The 11,593-nt window shown below is 39.8% G+C and overlaps 2 protein-coding genes across 2 annotated transcripts; both read left to right on the forward strand.

Annotated features, from left to right (window-relative positions):
* The first annotated feature begins 642 nt into the window (after positions 1-642).
* Positions 643-6,052, forward strand: sar1ab (secretion associated, Ras related GTPase 1Ab). The gene is made up of 7 exons (XM_049599831.1): positions 643-728; positions 1,845-1,915; positions 2,403-2,522; positions 2,621-2,686; positions 2,765-2,868; positions 2,951-3,082; positions 4,573-6,052. Exons 2-7 carry the CDS (start codon positions 1,858-1,860, stop codon positions 4,687-4,689), a joined length of 597 nt encoding a protein of 198 aa, XP_049455788.1. The 5' UTR covers positions 643-728; positions 1,845-1,857; the 3' UTR covers positions 4,690-6,052.
* A 513-nt stretch (positions 6,053-6,565) lies between these two features.
* On the forward strand, positions 6,566-11,277 carry tysnd1 (trypsin like peroxisomal matrix peptidase 1). Its single transcript, XM_049599821.1, has 4 exons — positions 6,566-7,889; positions 10,069-10,199; positions 10,306-10,491; positions 10,682-11,277. Exons 1-4 carry the CDS (start codon positions 6,805-6,807, stop codon positions 10,882-10,884), a joined length of 1,605 nt encoding a protein of 534 aa, XP_049455778.1. The 5' UTR covers positions 6,566-6,804; the 3' UTR covers positions 10,885-11,277.
* The last annotated feature ends 316 nt before the right edge of the window (positions 11,278-11,593 follow it).

An 11,593-nucleotide genomic window follows, 5' to 3' on the forward strand; every position in this document is an offset into this window, starting at 1 on the left:
GTAAAATCCAGATTTTTAGAAGTAGTACACATGGGGATTTTTTAAGATTTGTTTTTAAATAAAATGTACTGAACAGGATCATAACATTTACAGTTTAATATTGGGGCCCTCCTTCAAAATACATAATGACACTTTTACCTTTAGATTGTGCTCAAAAAAATTTTTTTTTTACGTTACAACTAGAAAATTGCATGTGTCTGTATTGTAGAAAATTAAATATAAAATGTTACCACAAATTTAGCAGTAAAATTGCTATTGTAAATAATAAAGTAAATAATAATGAATATAAAAAATAATATAAATGATAGATAAATAAATAAAAGGAAAAAGTGAATTAAAAGGTAAATTAATGTAAATATAATATATAAATAAATAAATAAGAACATTTAAACAGGAAAATTAATTTGTCATATTTTATGAATTTATTAATGCCTACATATTCTTTGCAAATATTTTAAGAACATTTAATGGCATGTTAATTAATTAATTATTATTATTTTATTTTATTTTTTTATTTTTTTATATTTTGGCAGCTTCCGTCCCCCACAGCAGTGAGAGTTCATGGTTAGTTTTTTCAGAAAATATTTATTATTATATTTTGGCCCCTCCCCATTCTTAGCATCCCAGTGACGTATTTCCGGTTAACTGTCAAACTCGCAGGCTACATGTCAGTTGACGGGACAGGCTCGGACCAAAAACCAACGCAGGGGCAGTTGAAAAAGACCAAGGTAATACCCAAAAATATATATAAAGTTCACTTTGTTCCAGCGTCCATATTTAATTTTAAGCCTAGTTTTCTGCTTGTTGAGACACTTTAGTGACATTATAAAGGTTTAGTTTAGTCATTGTGGACCATTTTGCGCGCTCATGTTGTTTACTAAATGTGTCATTGTTTACTGTGGGACAGCTGATGTCGTTACTACTAGTTACTTGTGTTAAGCCGAACTGTGGCAGTAATCCTGAAATCACTGGAACAATCATTTCCGAGGAGCTCAGTCATCAGTTTAGTGGCCTGGCATGCTATATTGTTATATTTATGTGTATTTGTTATGGAATTTTGGTTTGAGATTTACTCGAAAACTTGCTGCGTTTTCTGACATGACTACCGACATTTTTGCTTGTTAACTTAGCACACAATGTCAGTTGTGTTGTAGTGTTTAATCCATAGATGTATAAAATTAAATGCCACACTTGATAAATGGAGTTTGGTGTTTACAAATCCCCCAGCTGAAACATTATATGATAAAGTAATCTACAGTTGTGTAATTTCCCGAGGTCTAAGTCACTGAAGGCCTCACTATTCACTGCAACAAGCACATCAAGTCTCACACAGAGTGACAGGTGTGTGTGAGTGCGTGGGTGAAAGAGGGGAAGCAGGGGGTGACTGCCGAGATCAAGTGTCCTTGCCACAACCTGTCATAAAAATAGTCAGAGGAAGATCAGTGTGACTCAGTGGGATAGCTCTCGGACCAAACTAGCATCTAAAAAATCACCTAAAGCCCGTTTGTTGCTTAATTTGCCCTCGTTTGCTTTCATGCTGTAAAGCTTCTGTGATTACACAGAGCTTACACATACCAGCAGAGTAATCCAGGGTCAGGAATAATGATTAACAATGAGTTTCAGTGCTTGATTCTGCCCTTTTGCAACAGTACATTACATTTTTATATATTTGCTGACTTATTCTGTCTTTTTATTCTGTGTTACTTGAGACATGTTTCCATTTACTCGTGTTTATGAAGGGAGAGGGGGCTTGGTTAAGGTCTGACAGCAGATACCTAATGTGTACTTTGCTCTAGTTTTGTTTAACATGCCTCAATAAATAATATCAGTTATCTGTGTTACAGGCAGTGCACAGAAATGTCTTTTATATTTGACTGGATCTACAAGAGCTTCAGCAGTGTCTTGCAGCTTTTAGGTAGAGTATTGAACACAGATACCAACAACACATGCTTTCTTTCTTCTTTCTAACCACCAGAACTGTTTTTCTCACACAACACAAATCACAATTTGACAGGCAAAATGTCAGTTCTCAAACAGCCCTGATGACAGAATACCTGGTGCAAATAGCACAAAGCATGACAATTATACAGTGTATTTTAATAAATAGGTTAAGGCAGATCTCCAGAAAGGTTATTAGGGTATAACACCAAATGTACACTTCATTCTGAGTCATTTAGAGGTGTATTTACTTTTACATTTTAGTATATTTTCCTCTATTTGCATTTTCAATTTCTTCATAGCATCATCTGTGTTTCTAAAAACCAGATACAATCAATGTGCATATATGTAATAACACAAATTCTTGAATACGATATAAAGTCCAGTCCACCTCCTGCTCATCATCAGTTTATAGTGAGTTTATATATTCAGTTCACATCCCTTCGTTTTCCTTTTATCCTCAGGGTTGTACAAGAAGAGCGGCAAGCTAGTGTTCCTTGGCCTAGACAATGCTGGAAAAACAACGCTCCTGCACATGCTCCGAGACGACAGGCTAGGACAACACGTGCCGACGCTACATCCAAGTACATCCGGCGATTTGATATGTCATCACATCTGCAGTCAATCTCATGTTTCTTGCTTCATCGCTTATCTAAAGTCAATGCTTCCCCTTTTTCCTCAGCGTCCGAGGAGCTGACCATAGCTGGGATGACCTTTACAACGTTTGACCTCGGGGGTCATACGCAAGGTAGGAGTAAGGAACATGCTGATTGATGCACTGGGAGGTGTGTGGTACATAAATGCTGACACTGTGTTGCTCTCACAGCACGACGGATCTGGAAGAACTACCTCCCGGCCATAAACGGTATAGTGTACCTGGTGGATTGTGCTGATCATGAGCGACTAGCAGAGGCTAAAGTCGAACTGGATGTAAGTTCATTATGTTGATTTCACCTGAATATTAACACAGCTCAGTTCTCTGTGGTGAATATTTGACACTTTCTGTCCGCAGGCTCTGCTGACAGATGAAACCATCTCGAACGTCCCTGTCCTCATCCTGGGGAATAAGATCGACCGTCCAGAGGCCATCAGTGAGGATGCACTCAGAGGGATGTTTGGTCTTCATGGACACACGACAGGAAAGGTAACAAACACGTGGGATTAAATGTTGTCTGCCATGCTTTATTTTTCATTAGTACACTGTTATTGCATCCATCTGTACGGTGGAGTAGTAGAAACATTTAAATGGCTTTCTGTTACACCCCTTACTCTGCTTTATGACTTCAATAAATAGCACATTGTGTCCATGCTGCCTGGCTGTTCAAGGACATTTTCACTGCATGATAACAACAGTGAGCTTCACAAACCTCACAAGGCCAGACCTACGTTCCTTTCAACACAGAAGAAAATTGTTATTGCTCCCGCTGATGCTCCCACGTATTTGAAAACTCTGGGTTTATAATACAAATCTGAATTGCCAAGGGCAGGCGTAACTGTGCTTAAAACGCTACTGCTCCTGTTAAACACAGAGGCAGCAGGGGGCAATATGCTGATAAGAAGCATTTGGCATGTTACTTGTCTTGTACACATCTTTTTCTCATTAGTGATTTCTGTTAGACCACCTGCTGTTTGTTGGCAAAAAAGACAAGAAAAGAGAGAGAAGTAGGAAGCAAGATGGGGGGGTTGTGGCTCAGGAGGTAGAGCTGGTCATCCACCAATTGGAAGATAAGTGGTTCGATCCCTGGCTCCTCTGGTCTGCATGTCGAAGTGTCACTGTGCAAAATACTGATCCCTATATTGCTCCCAATGGCTGCTCCATCAGTGTGTGAGTGTGTTAAAGCTGTGCAGCAGGTGGCACCTTGTATAGTAGCCTCAGCCACCAGTGTGTGAATGGGTGAATGTGACTCATAGTGTAAAAAGCGCTTTGAGTGGTTGGAAGACTAGAAAGACACTATACAATTGCAAGTCCATTTACCATTTACTGTTTACCAAGTCCAAGATGCAATAGTGAACCATTTGAGTCAGACAATAGCTCTACAAATATCACAAATATCATGTTGTCATAAATACGTCTGGGTATCGGTACTAGATACCTTTAATCTATCGACCTAAATATCCCAGTACAAAGTAGTATCAAATCTTCTCCACTCAAACAATATCTGTAACCCACAAGCATTCTTAGATTTAATGCAAGGTGTGATTGGGCCACAACCACAGCAGCTAGAACCCATATAGTCGGTGGTTGGTGAAGTCGAGTGTGTTGTATTTGACAGAGTTGAACATTCAGCGTGCCAAGATCCCACCAAAATGTTTTAAAGTGTGGCTACACTACATGACTGTGGCATCTGGTGGCATATTATGCAAGTGAATGCTTCCATTGACATGATGGGTATCAAATAAAGTAGAATAAAGGTATCAAATGAAGCACTCTTTTGTTATTAGTATCACTTTAAGGGTACTGGTATTGGTACTGGTATTGTAATTTTTTAAACAATAACCAGCCCTAGTCACACAACATGCATAAAGTTACAGGTTTAAGATAATGACTGTATAGTATCCACAGTAAAGCATGTTGAAATGTTTTGAAATTGACTTTAAATCTGTGCTTTTGCATGTGTGTTTCTGTGTTTTCAGGGCAAAGTGTCACTGAAGGAGCTGAATTTAAGGCCAATGGAAGTTTTCATGTGCAGCGTGCTGAAGAGACAAGGATACGGAGATGGTTTCCGCTGGCTCTCCCAATACATTGACTGATCCACGTCCTTTTAATAACCTTATTTACCATGCTACCTGCGCACACAAAGACATGTTCCACACAAAACTACCTGCCGTAGAGAGTTATATTGAGTAATATAACTTATTTAGGACTTTGACTATGCCAGTAGGACGCATTACAATAGTGTTTTGTGATAATATACACTGTATTCTTCATATCAATCATGCCACAGTTCAAGATTAAGTTATGAATCATCAGTCTGCACTGTTCAGATTGAGTGTGGAGAATAATCTTCATGGTGTGGTTTCTCCCTTCACTTAAAGCCTGTAGAGAGTTCTGTCTGCCATATAGAACATGTCATCGCTGTGAACCAGTTTCTGACCCGAGTTTATTTTTAGCTGCCGGTGTAGACTTACAGTGAAGGTCAATTTGGTTAACATTTTGTGCTTGGAGTTACTCCTTCTTGATTGAGAATGAATATTATAATTACATCTTTATATTCATCTTTCATACTAATGGGAATCTTGAAGTACCATAATATTTTTCCAAGAAGAGCACAGTTTTTCTGGAACGTGCTGCAAAGATTTGGTGCCATATTTGTTAATACAGTAGGCATTGCATGTTATTTTTTTAATCAATGAAGGGTTAACCACTACAGGCTAATTATATGAATGTGACCACAAGTGCATTAACTGAAATTTTGCTGTGAGGAGCTTTATATAATAGCACAGAACTTTGTTAAATAAATTGCAGTGTATGTGAACTGCATCAGCACAGCCAGGTGATGTAAAGAAAAACCTCATATGTGGATGCCAAACTACCTGTTTTCATGATGGTTGATTGCTGTGAATCAACTCGAGTACTTTGTGATTAGTGTCTGCTCCCAACACGCAGAGATATTATGAGAGTACTTGGGTGGTGCTTAAAAATAGGGCACGCAAAAGATATGCATGAAATTACCTCTTAGTGCAATATTATACATTATTTTGTATATAAGCTCTTATTTATATTTTGCAATAAAAATTCAGCTCACCTTATGTTACACTGAGCCTTGAGCCCTGAAGTACCTGTTACAAAAGGTTGGTCATATTGTTATTAAACGTGTGAAGTTTGAGCATAATAAATATTTTTGACAATCCTTTAAATCTTTGTTGTTTGACCAATTTTTATGAAATTTTTATTAGGAAAAGGTTTGACACAACCAATTACAGACATTATTAAACAATACTGTTATGACTAGGAGGATATATTAAAATTATCATCAATAGATGAGGTCGAACTGGTGTTGGAATAATGTTATCCAGATGTGATAAATCCTTAAATCGTACTGCTGAAAAATAAACATGTAACCCAATATGCAACAAGTTTTTCAAATAAAACTATAACTATTCATTAATTTCATTTCATTTCATTTCATTTCATTTTAATTTAATTATTTTATTGTTTTAGTGGTATACTTTTACATTATTCAGCTATACGCCTGAGCCAAAGTTAAGTATTTTTTTCTATATATACTGGACTGCTCCATTTAAGTTAATGCACTTAAATGCTTTCTTTAAAAATGCTAAATTAAAATTTTAAAATTAAATAAAAAAATATTACCTAAATAAAAAATTAACAGGCAACAACGTTGCCACTTTTTGCTCCTAAAACTCCTAGCATTACACATTATATTAAATTAAAGGTAATTTAGGCTTCTCTTTAGATATTCATTTTTTCAAAGTATTCCTAAAACACTAAAACATTGTATTTTCAGTAACAGAGGCTGTGTGTGTATGACATAAAGTTACATATTGCAACTGTGTTCCCGCCTCCTTCGTTCTCATTGGCTCGGAACTGTTCGTTTTCACGTTCTGACCAATCACATCAATTGGTTGGTGTTTTTTTTCTCCTTGTCGACCAATGAGAGTAAACCAGGAAGTTGGACGACAGAATTCATGTTATTAAACCTCAAACAACTGTTAATACTATTAGCGATAAAATACGAGTTTAAACAATTACTTTTCTAACTTATACCGGGTCGTTATGAAGGTTTGATTTCTTTTTCTCACACCACTGCTCTCTGTGCTGCTTTTTAACTGTTTCCGGTGTCTTCAAATTGCTCAACTCCATTTCCGAATACATGGCTAAAGTTCACGTGCGCTGCTAACAGCATGGAGGTAAAGGAGGTAGAGAAGTTTTGCTGTGTGGTCAAGGTTTTTGAGGCTTTGTCAAAAGAGAAACATGTGAGCTGCAGCGGAGTTATCGTCCATCCTCAAACTGGGACTGTGATATGCACCGGCGTCCCGTTTTCCCGTTTTACCACCGACAAGGCGCCCCTCTCCACACACCGCAGGTTCCTGTCACCGCACAGCTTCAGTGACAAACTTAAAATTCGCGTCAGCTTTTCCGCTGAGCGAGATTCAAACTCCAACCGGGCTGCACAGGGAGAAGCATCCTTACCCTCCTCCAGGAGCAAAACAACACCTCAACGGGAAGTTGAAGCTGAGTTGCTGATGCTGGTGAACTGCGTGGAGTTCAAACAAGCCTTCCAGGCAGTTTTCCAAGAGGCTGACCAGTGGCGTTTCCATGGTGATGAAGAAGATGAGGAGCTGGTCAGAGATGCCCAGTTCCTCAGCTGGTTTGCTGTACTCAAGGCGAGTGTTGTGGCAGACAGTAGCCCAATGGCAGGGACTATACCCTGGCAGAACAGCTCATCTCTCCAGAAGGGCTGCCCTGTTGTTGCATGTGGCTCACCTTTCGGAACCCTCTGCTTGGATCTCTTCATCAGCACCCTCAGCAGAGGCATCATCAGCAACCTTGCCGGAGAGGACAACGCTGTCATTCTCACAGACGCCCGCTGCTTGCCAGGCACAGAGGGTGGAGGGTTGTTTGTGGTGAAAGGCACAGACAATGTGCGCCTCGTTGGAGTGATTTCGTCTCCATTTGGTTGGAAGGCAAACGAGTGGATAGGTCTCACTCTGGTCTGCTCCGTCCACTTGATCTTCAGGAACATCATTCGCTGCATGAACGTTGAAAATCCACTCAGAGATGTTTGGCTCCATCCAGGGGAGGCAAGCCTCCTCATGTCCACTGCAGCCCATGAGTCAGAAGCTTTTAAAGGCCCCACTGTGTGCTTTGTGGACAGTGGACAGTGCTGGGGCTCTGGGGTCGTTGTCACCTCTCAGCTGGTGGTGACCTGCCGCCATGTTGTCAGCGGGAAGTCGACTGTCACCCTGAAGTTCCATCACAGGGACAGGTGACAGTACATCTTAACCTCCCCAACTTCACCTCTCTCTGCACAGGCTGGAAAAATTAATCCACAAACACACTGAAACGTGTTTAACAGACCCGTCTGGCAGCAAAGCTTTTGACTGTATAGAGGGAAAAGCACAGGTGGAACTAATAATAACATTAACGATGGCTCAGTTTGATTTAAGCACCCCTATAAGCAATGCTGGTATGCCACCATGCACAGTACCAGTACCGCAGACATTTTCACTTGTCATAGTAGGAAAATAACAGGTGTTACTAATAAATGTAATGATGGCTCTGTTGTATTTAAGTGTGGGAGCATGAAAAATTCAATGAATGTGAAATCAGAGCAGCTAAATGGAATTCAACTATCATTCATTTAATTATTTACACCTTTGCTTTTCCTACTGTGATAAGTCATAATGTCCTATGTAGAAACAGGTCATGAAATTAAAGCTGTCATTTATGTTGTTAGTCACACACTCATTTCCATTTAGTTTGCGGTCCTTGAAGCTCCAGAAAATCTCAACAACAGCGCTCCTTATCAAAGTCACAGTAACCCAGGCAGTAGTTCTCAACATTTTATCACAGGGATGGTGGGTCATGATAAGTAACATGTTTCATTTCTGTACATTTGAGAGACGTTGGTGTGCTGTTGTAATTTTTAGCTCCAAGCCTCAGTTGAAGCTGTAATTGGTAACTTTTATGTGAAAAAAAAAATTCTTCATATTTTCTGAAACTGTCACAGTATTCACACAACACTGTAGAAATAAAATCAAGCTCCTCTGCATGCACTCTTGTCTTGTAATACTTCTAATGGCCTCACAACACATGAATGAAACAACCAGTCAGAGCTGAGGAGTCTCTAACGCAGCTGTCAATCACGGCTCGGTAACCGCAGTCAAACCAGACAGCAGTGATTAAACATCAAGCTTCTGTTACTGCAGTGTCTATTTCTCATCTCACATGTTGTCAGAAACATATTTTAGTGCACTGTATAGGTGTAAACTGAGAAAGTTGGTCCGGCCAGTGGGCAGTGCTTGGTGCTGTAGTTGACTGTATCCAACATGGCAGCAGGGTCACACACTTTCTCATTTTACGGCTAAACAGACAGTGGTTCCCCAGTGGTCCAGCCACAGGGTCCAGATTTCTCCTTAGTCATTAGTTAAAGGTCCACACAGTTTAACATATGCAATGTCATACTTGTGTTTGAACATGTGGTCAAGCTAGTTTGCTGTCTCTGTCAAGTAGCTATATGTTAGTCACTCACTCTACAGCAGGGAACAGCACTTCAAAGTAAAAGCTCTGTGCCAGAAATTCACTGTACTTCAAACTTACAAACTTGACACATTTGCGAGTTATTTATGGTCCATTCAGAATGGTCTCGGGACCCACTTTTGGACCCGGACCAACCAGTTGGGAACCAATGCACTGCAATATGTTTGTGAAAACATTTGAGGTGAGAAACAGGTAATGCAGTAACAGAATCCTGGTTTATATTTGATCAGTGCTGACTAGTTTGGAGGTTTGACCACAGTTCAGGAGCATTATTGATGTGATTGACAGCTGCTTTAGAGGTTGGTTGTTTTTGGTGCACTCTGATCATCTGTTCGGTGTACTTCTTTCAGAATATAGTGACAGTTTCAGCATATAGAACACAAAGTTATTTTCATAAAAGTTACAATCTATAGCTTTAAATATGGTGGATGGTCCAGGTGGATATATTGTGTTTCTTGGGGTAACTGTTCCTTTACACTTTCCTTGAAAGGCCCTCCACACCCTTGATTCACCCACACGTGTTTTAGTTATTTTTCCTGATTGGTCCTCAGGACTGTGATTGTATGAACTGTGTTTGATCGACATCTCCCTCAATCCCCTGTAAGTTTTCTTGCACCTGTAGGAACTGAGGCTCGGTCACATCAGAAAGTTTCAGTGAAATCTATCTCTTCCTAAATTTGTGGTTCTAAACCATATGTGCTTAATATATGTGTATATTTGTCTCATGTCGATTACAGTACGAGGAACTACTTTCAACTTGAGCGGAGGTTTAATCAGCCAGAATAACTGAAAACACCTGTGTGGGTTCAGGGCCTCTTAGCAAGCTGTAATTTTTCTGATCACAGTGTGTACTGATACGGCACAAATGATACACAATATGTAATGTTTGCTGTTTTCTGTTTCAGAGTCCATGATGTTGTGGGTGATGTGCTGTTTTCCACTAAAGCCTCTTCACCGTATGATCTGGCTTTGGTGCAGCTGAGAGACTCCGCCACAGAGGCTGTGGTGCCTCAGATGGCTCAGAGTTACAGTCCAGGTTTGATTTCTGTCTTATTTAGTGGAAATCTTGCTTCACATTCAGTGCCAGAGGACATCTTCGTTTTTCTCACACTAAGACTAATGTTAAGCTTTTCTGCCTGCAGGTGAATCTGTAGTCGTGGTGGGATATGGTGGGTTGGGTCGGCGATGTGGTCCGTCCCTGACCTGTGGTGTCCTCTCCAAAGCCATTAGCTTGAATAACCAGCCTGTCATGCTTCAGACCACTTGTGCAGTACAAGCAGGGACCAGTGGAGGTGCTGTGGTGCGGAAACACTCAGGAGAGCTGCTGGGTAAGAACTCTGCAACTTCAAAATCTTGTACTCTGCTTTAACACTGGGGGGCACATGACGACCACAGAAAACTCCACTGTAACAATGCACCACATGTGTAGAGAGGAGACGGCTGTACAAACTAGAGTGCTTTTCCTGCACTGCTGTAATTGCAGTTTTAAGAGTGTAAGGATTATTTGCTGTTTTGCAGGTATCGTCTCCAGCAACACAAGGGACCTGGCTGCTAAAGTGACCTACCCGCACCTCAACTTCAGCATCCCAGTAACTGTTTTCCAGAGATTGTTGCAGCACTTTCACCAGACCAGCGATGTTAATGTGTTCAGGGTGTTGGACACCACAGACCAAGAGGTCAGCACAGTGTGGAGGCTCCAGGGTGCACAGAGCAAACTGTAACTGATTACCTCGGCACCTTTAGATATGCCAGAGAAAAGGATCGGATTGTTAAATCAATATGGATTATTATGCAAAATCATGTTAGATAATCAAATTACAACTATGTGAAATTATTTAAAACCAATCTTGTATTTTAAAAATATATGATGTAATATGTTTCATAGCTCTGTTTGCTGCAAAGACAGGCATAAAGTCTGAAGGAGCAAATGAAACAAGAATCATTAATTCCTAATGTTAATACGCTCACCCAGAATCATGCACTGAACTGAAATATTTATGACTACTTGATGTTCACAGCCAAGTTAAAGTTACTTTAATACCTCCTGAGATTGTTTTATCGTGCTGTAATGTACAGTAATGTAATTATACGAATAAAATAGTTTATTCTGGTGACATTTCTGTGTACCCAAGGTATATTTTCTGTACACATATTATCCACATTATGACAGTTGAAATACCAAAGGATTCTAAATAGAGCTAGAGGGCTGAATGAAGCAAGATTAGTTACCTGTAATTTTCCCTATGTATATTCATAAAGCATCAGATAAAACATTAGCAGAGAAAAGGGGCATTAAGTGTCACCTCTAGCATCAAAGCTTTAATTATTTTACAGTTGCAGCACCCAGAAAAGACATTACACTTTTCCTAGAAGTGTCAGGATTTACATCTGGTCCTGTTACATATGGCTTGTTTTCACCAGGCAGGAGGA

The sequence above is a fragment of the Epinephelus fuscoguttatus genome, linkage group LG16, assembly GCF_011397635.1.
Source record: "Epinephelus fuscoguttatus linkage group LG16, E.fuscoguttatus.final_Chr_v1".
Classification (NCBI taxonomy): Eukaryota; Metazoa; Chordata; class Actinopteri; order Perciformes; family Serranidae; genus Epinephelus; species Epinephelus fuscoguttatus.

Coding starts and splice junctions, on each gene's coding strand:
- sar1ab (XM_049599831.1), top strand. CDS start 1,858: ATGTCTTTTATATTTGACTGGATCTACAAGAGCTTCAGCAGTGTCTTG. Junction 2,523..2,620: donor CGTGCCGACGCTACATCCAA/GTACATCCGGCG, acceptor CTTTTTCCTCAG/CGTCCGAGGAGCTGACCATA. Junction 2,869..2,950: donor AGGCTAAAGTCGAACTGGAT/GTAAGTTCATTA, acceptor TTCTGTCCGCAG/GCTCTGCTGACAGATGAAAC.
- tysnd1 (XM_049599821.1), top strand. CDS start 6,805: ATGGAGGTAAAGGAGGTAGAGAAGTTTTGCTGTGTGGTCAAGGTTTTT. Junction 7,890..10,068: donor AAGTTCCATCACAGGGACAG/GTGACAGTACAT, acceptor TTTCTGTTTCAG/AGTCCATGATGTTGTGGGTG. Junction 10,492..10,681: donor ACACTCAGGAGAGCTGCTGG/GTAAGAACTCTG, acceptor GCTGTTTTGCAG/GTATCGTCTCCAGCAACACA.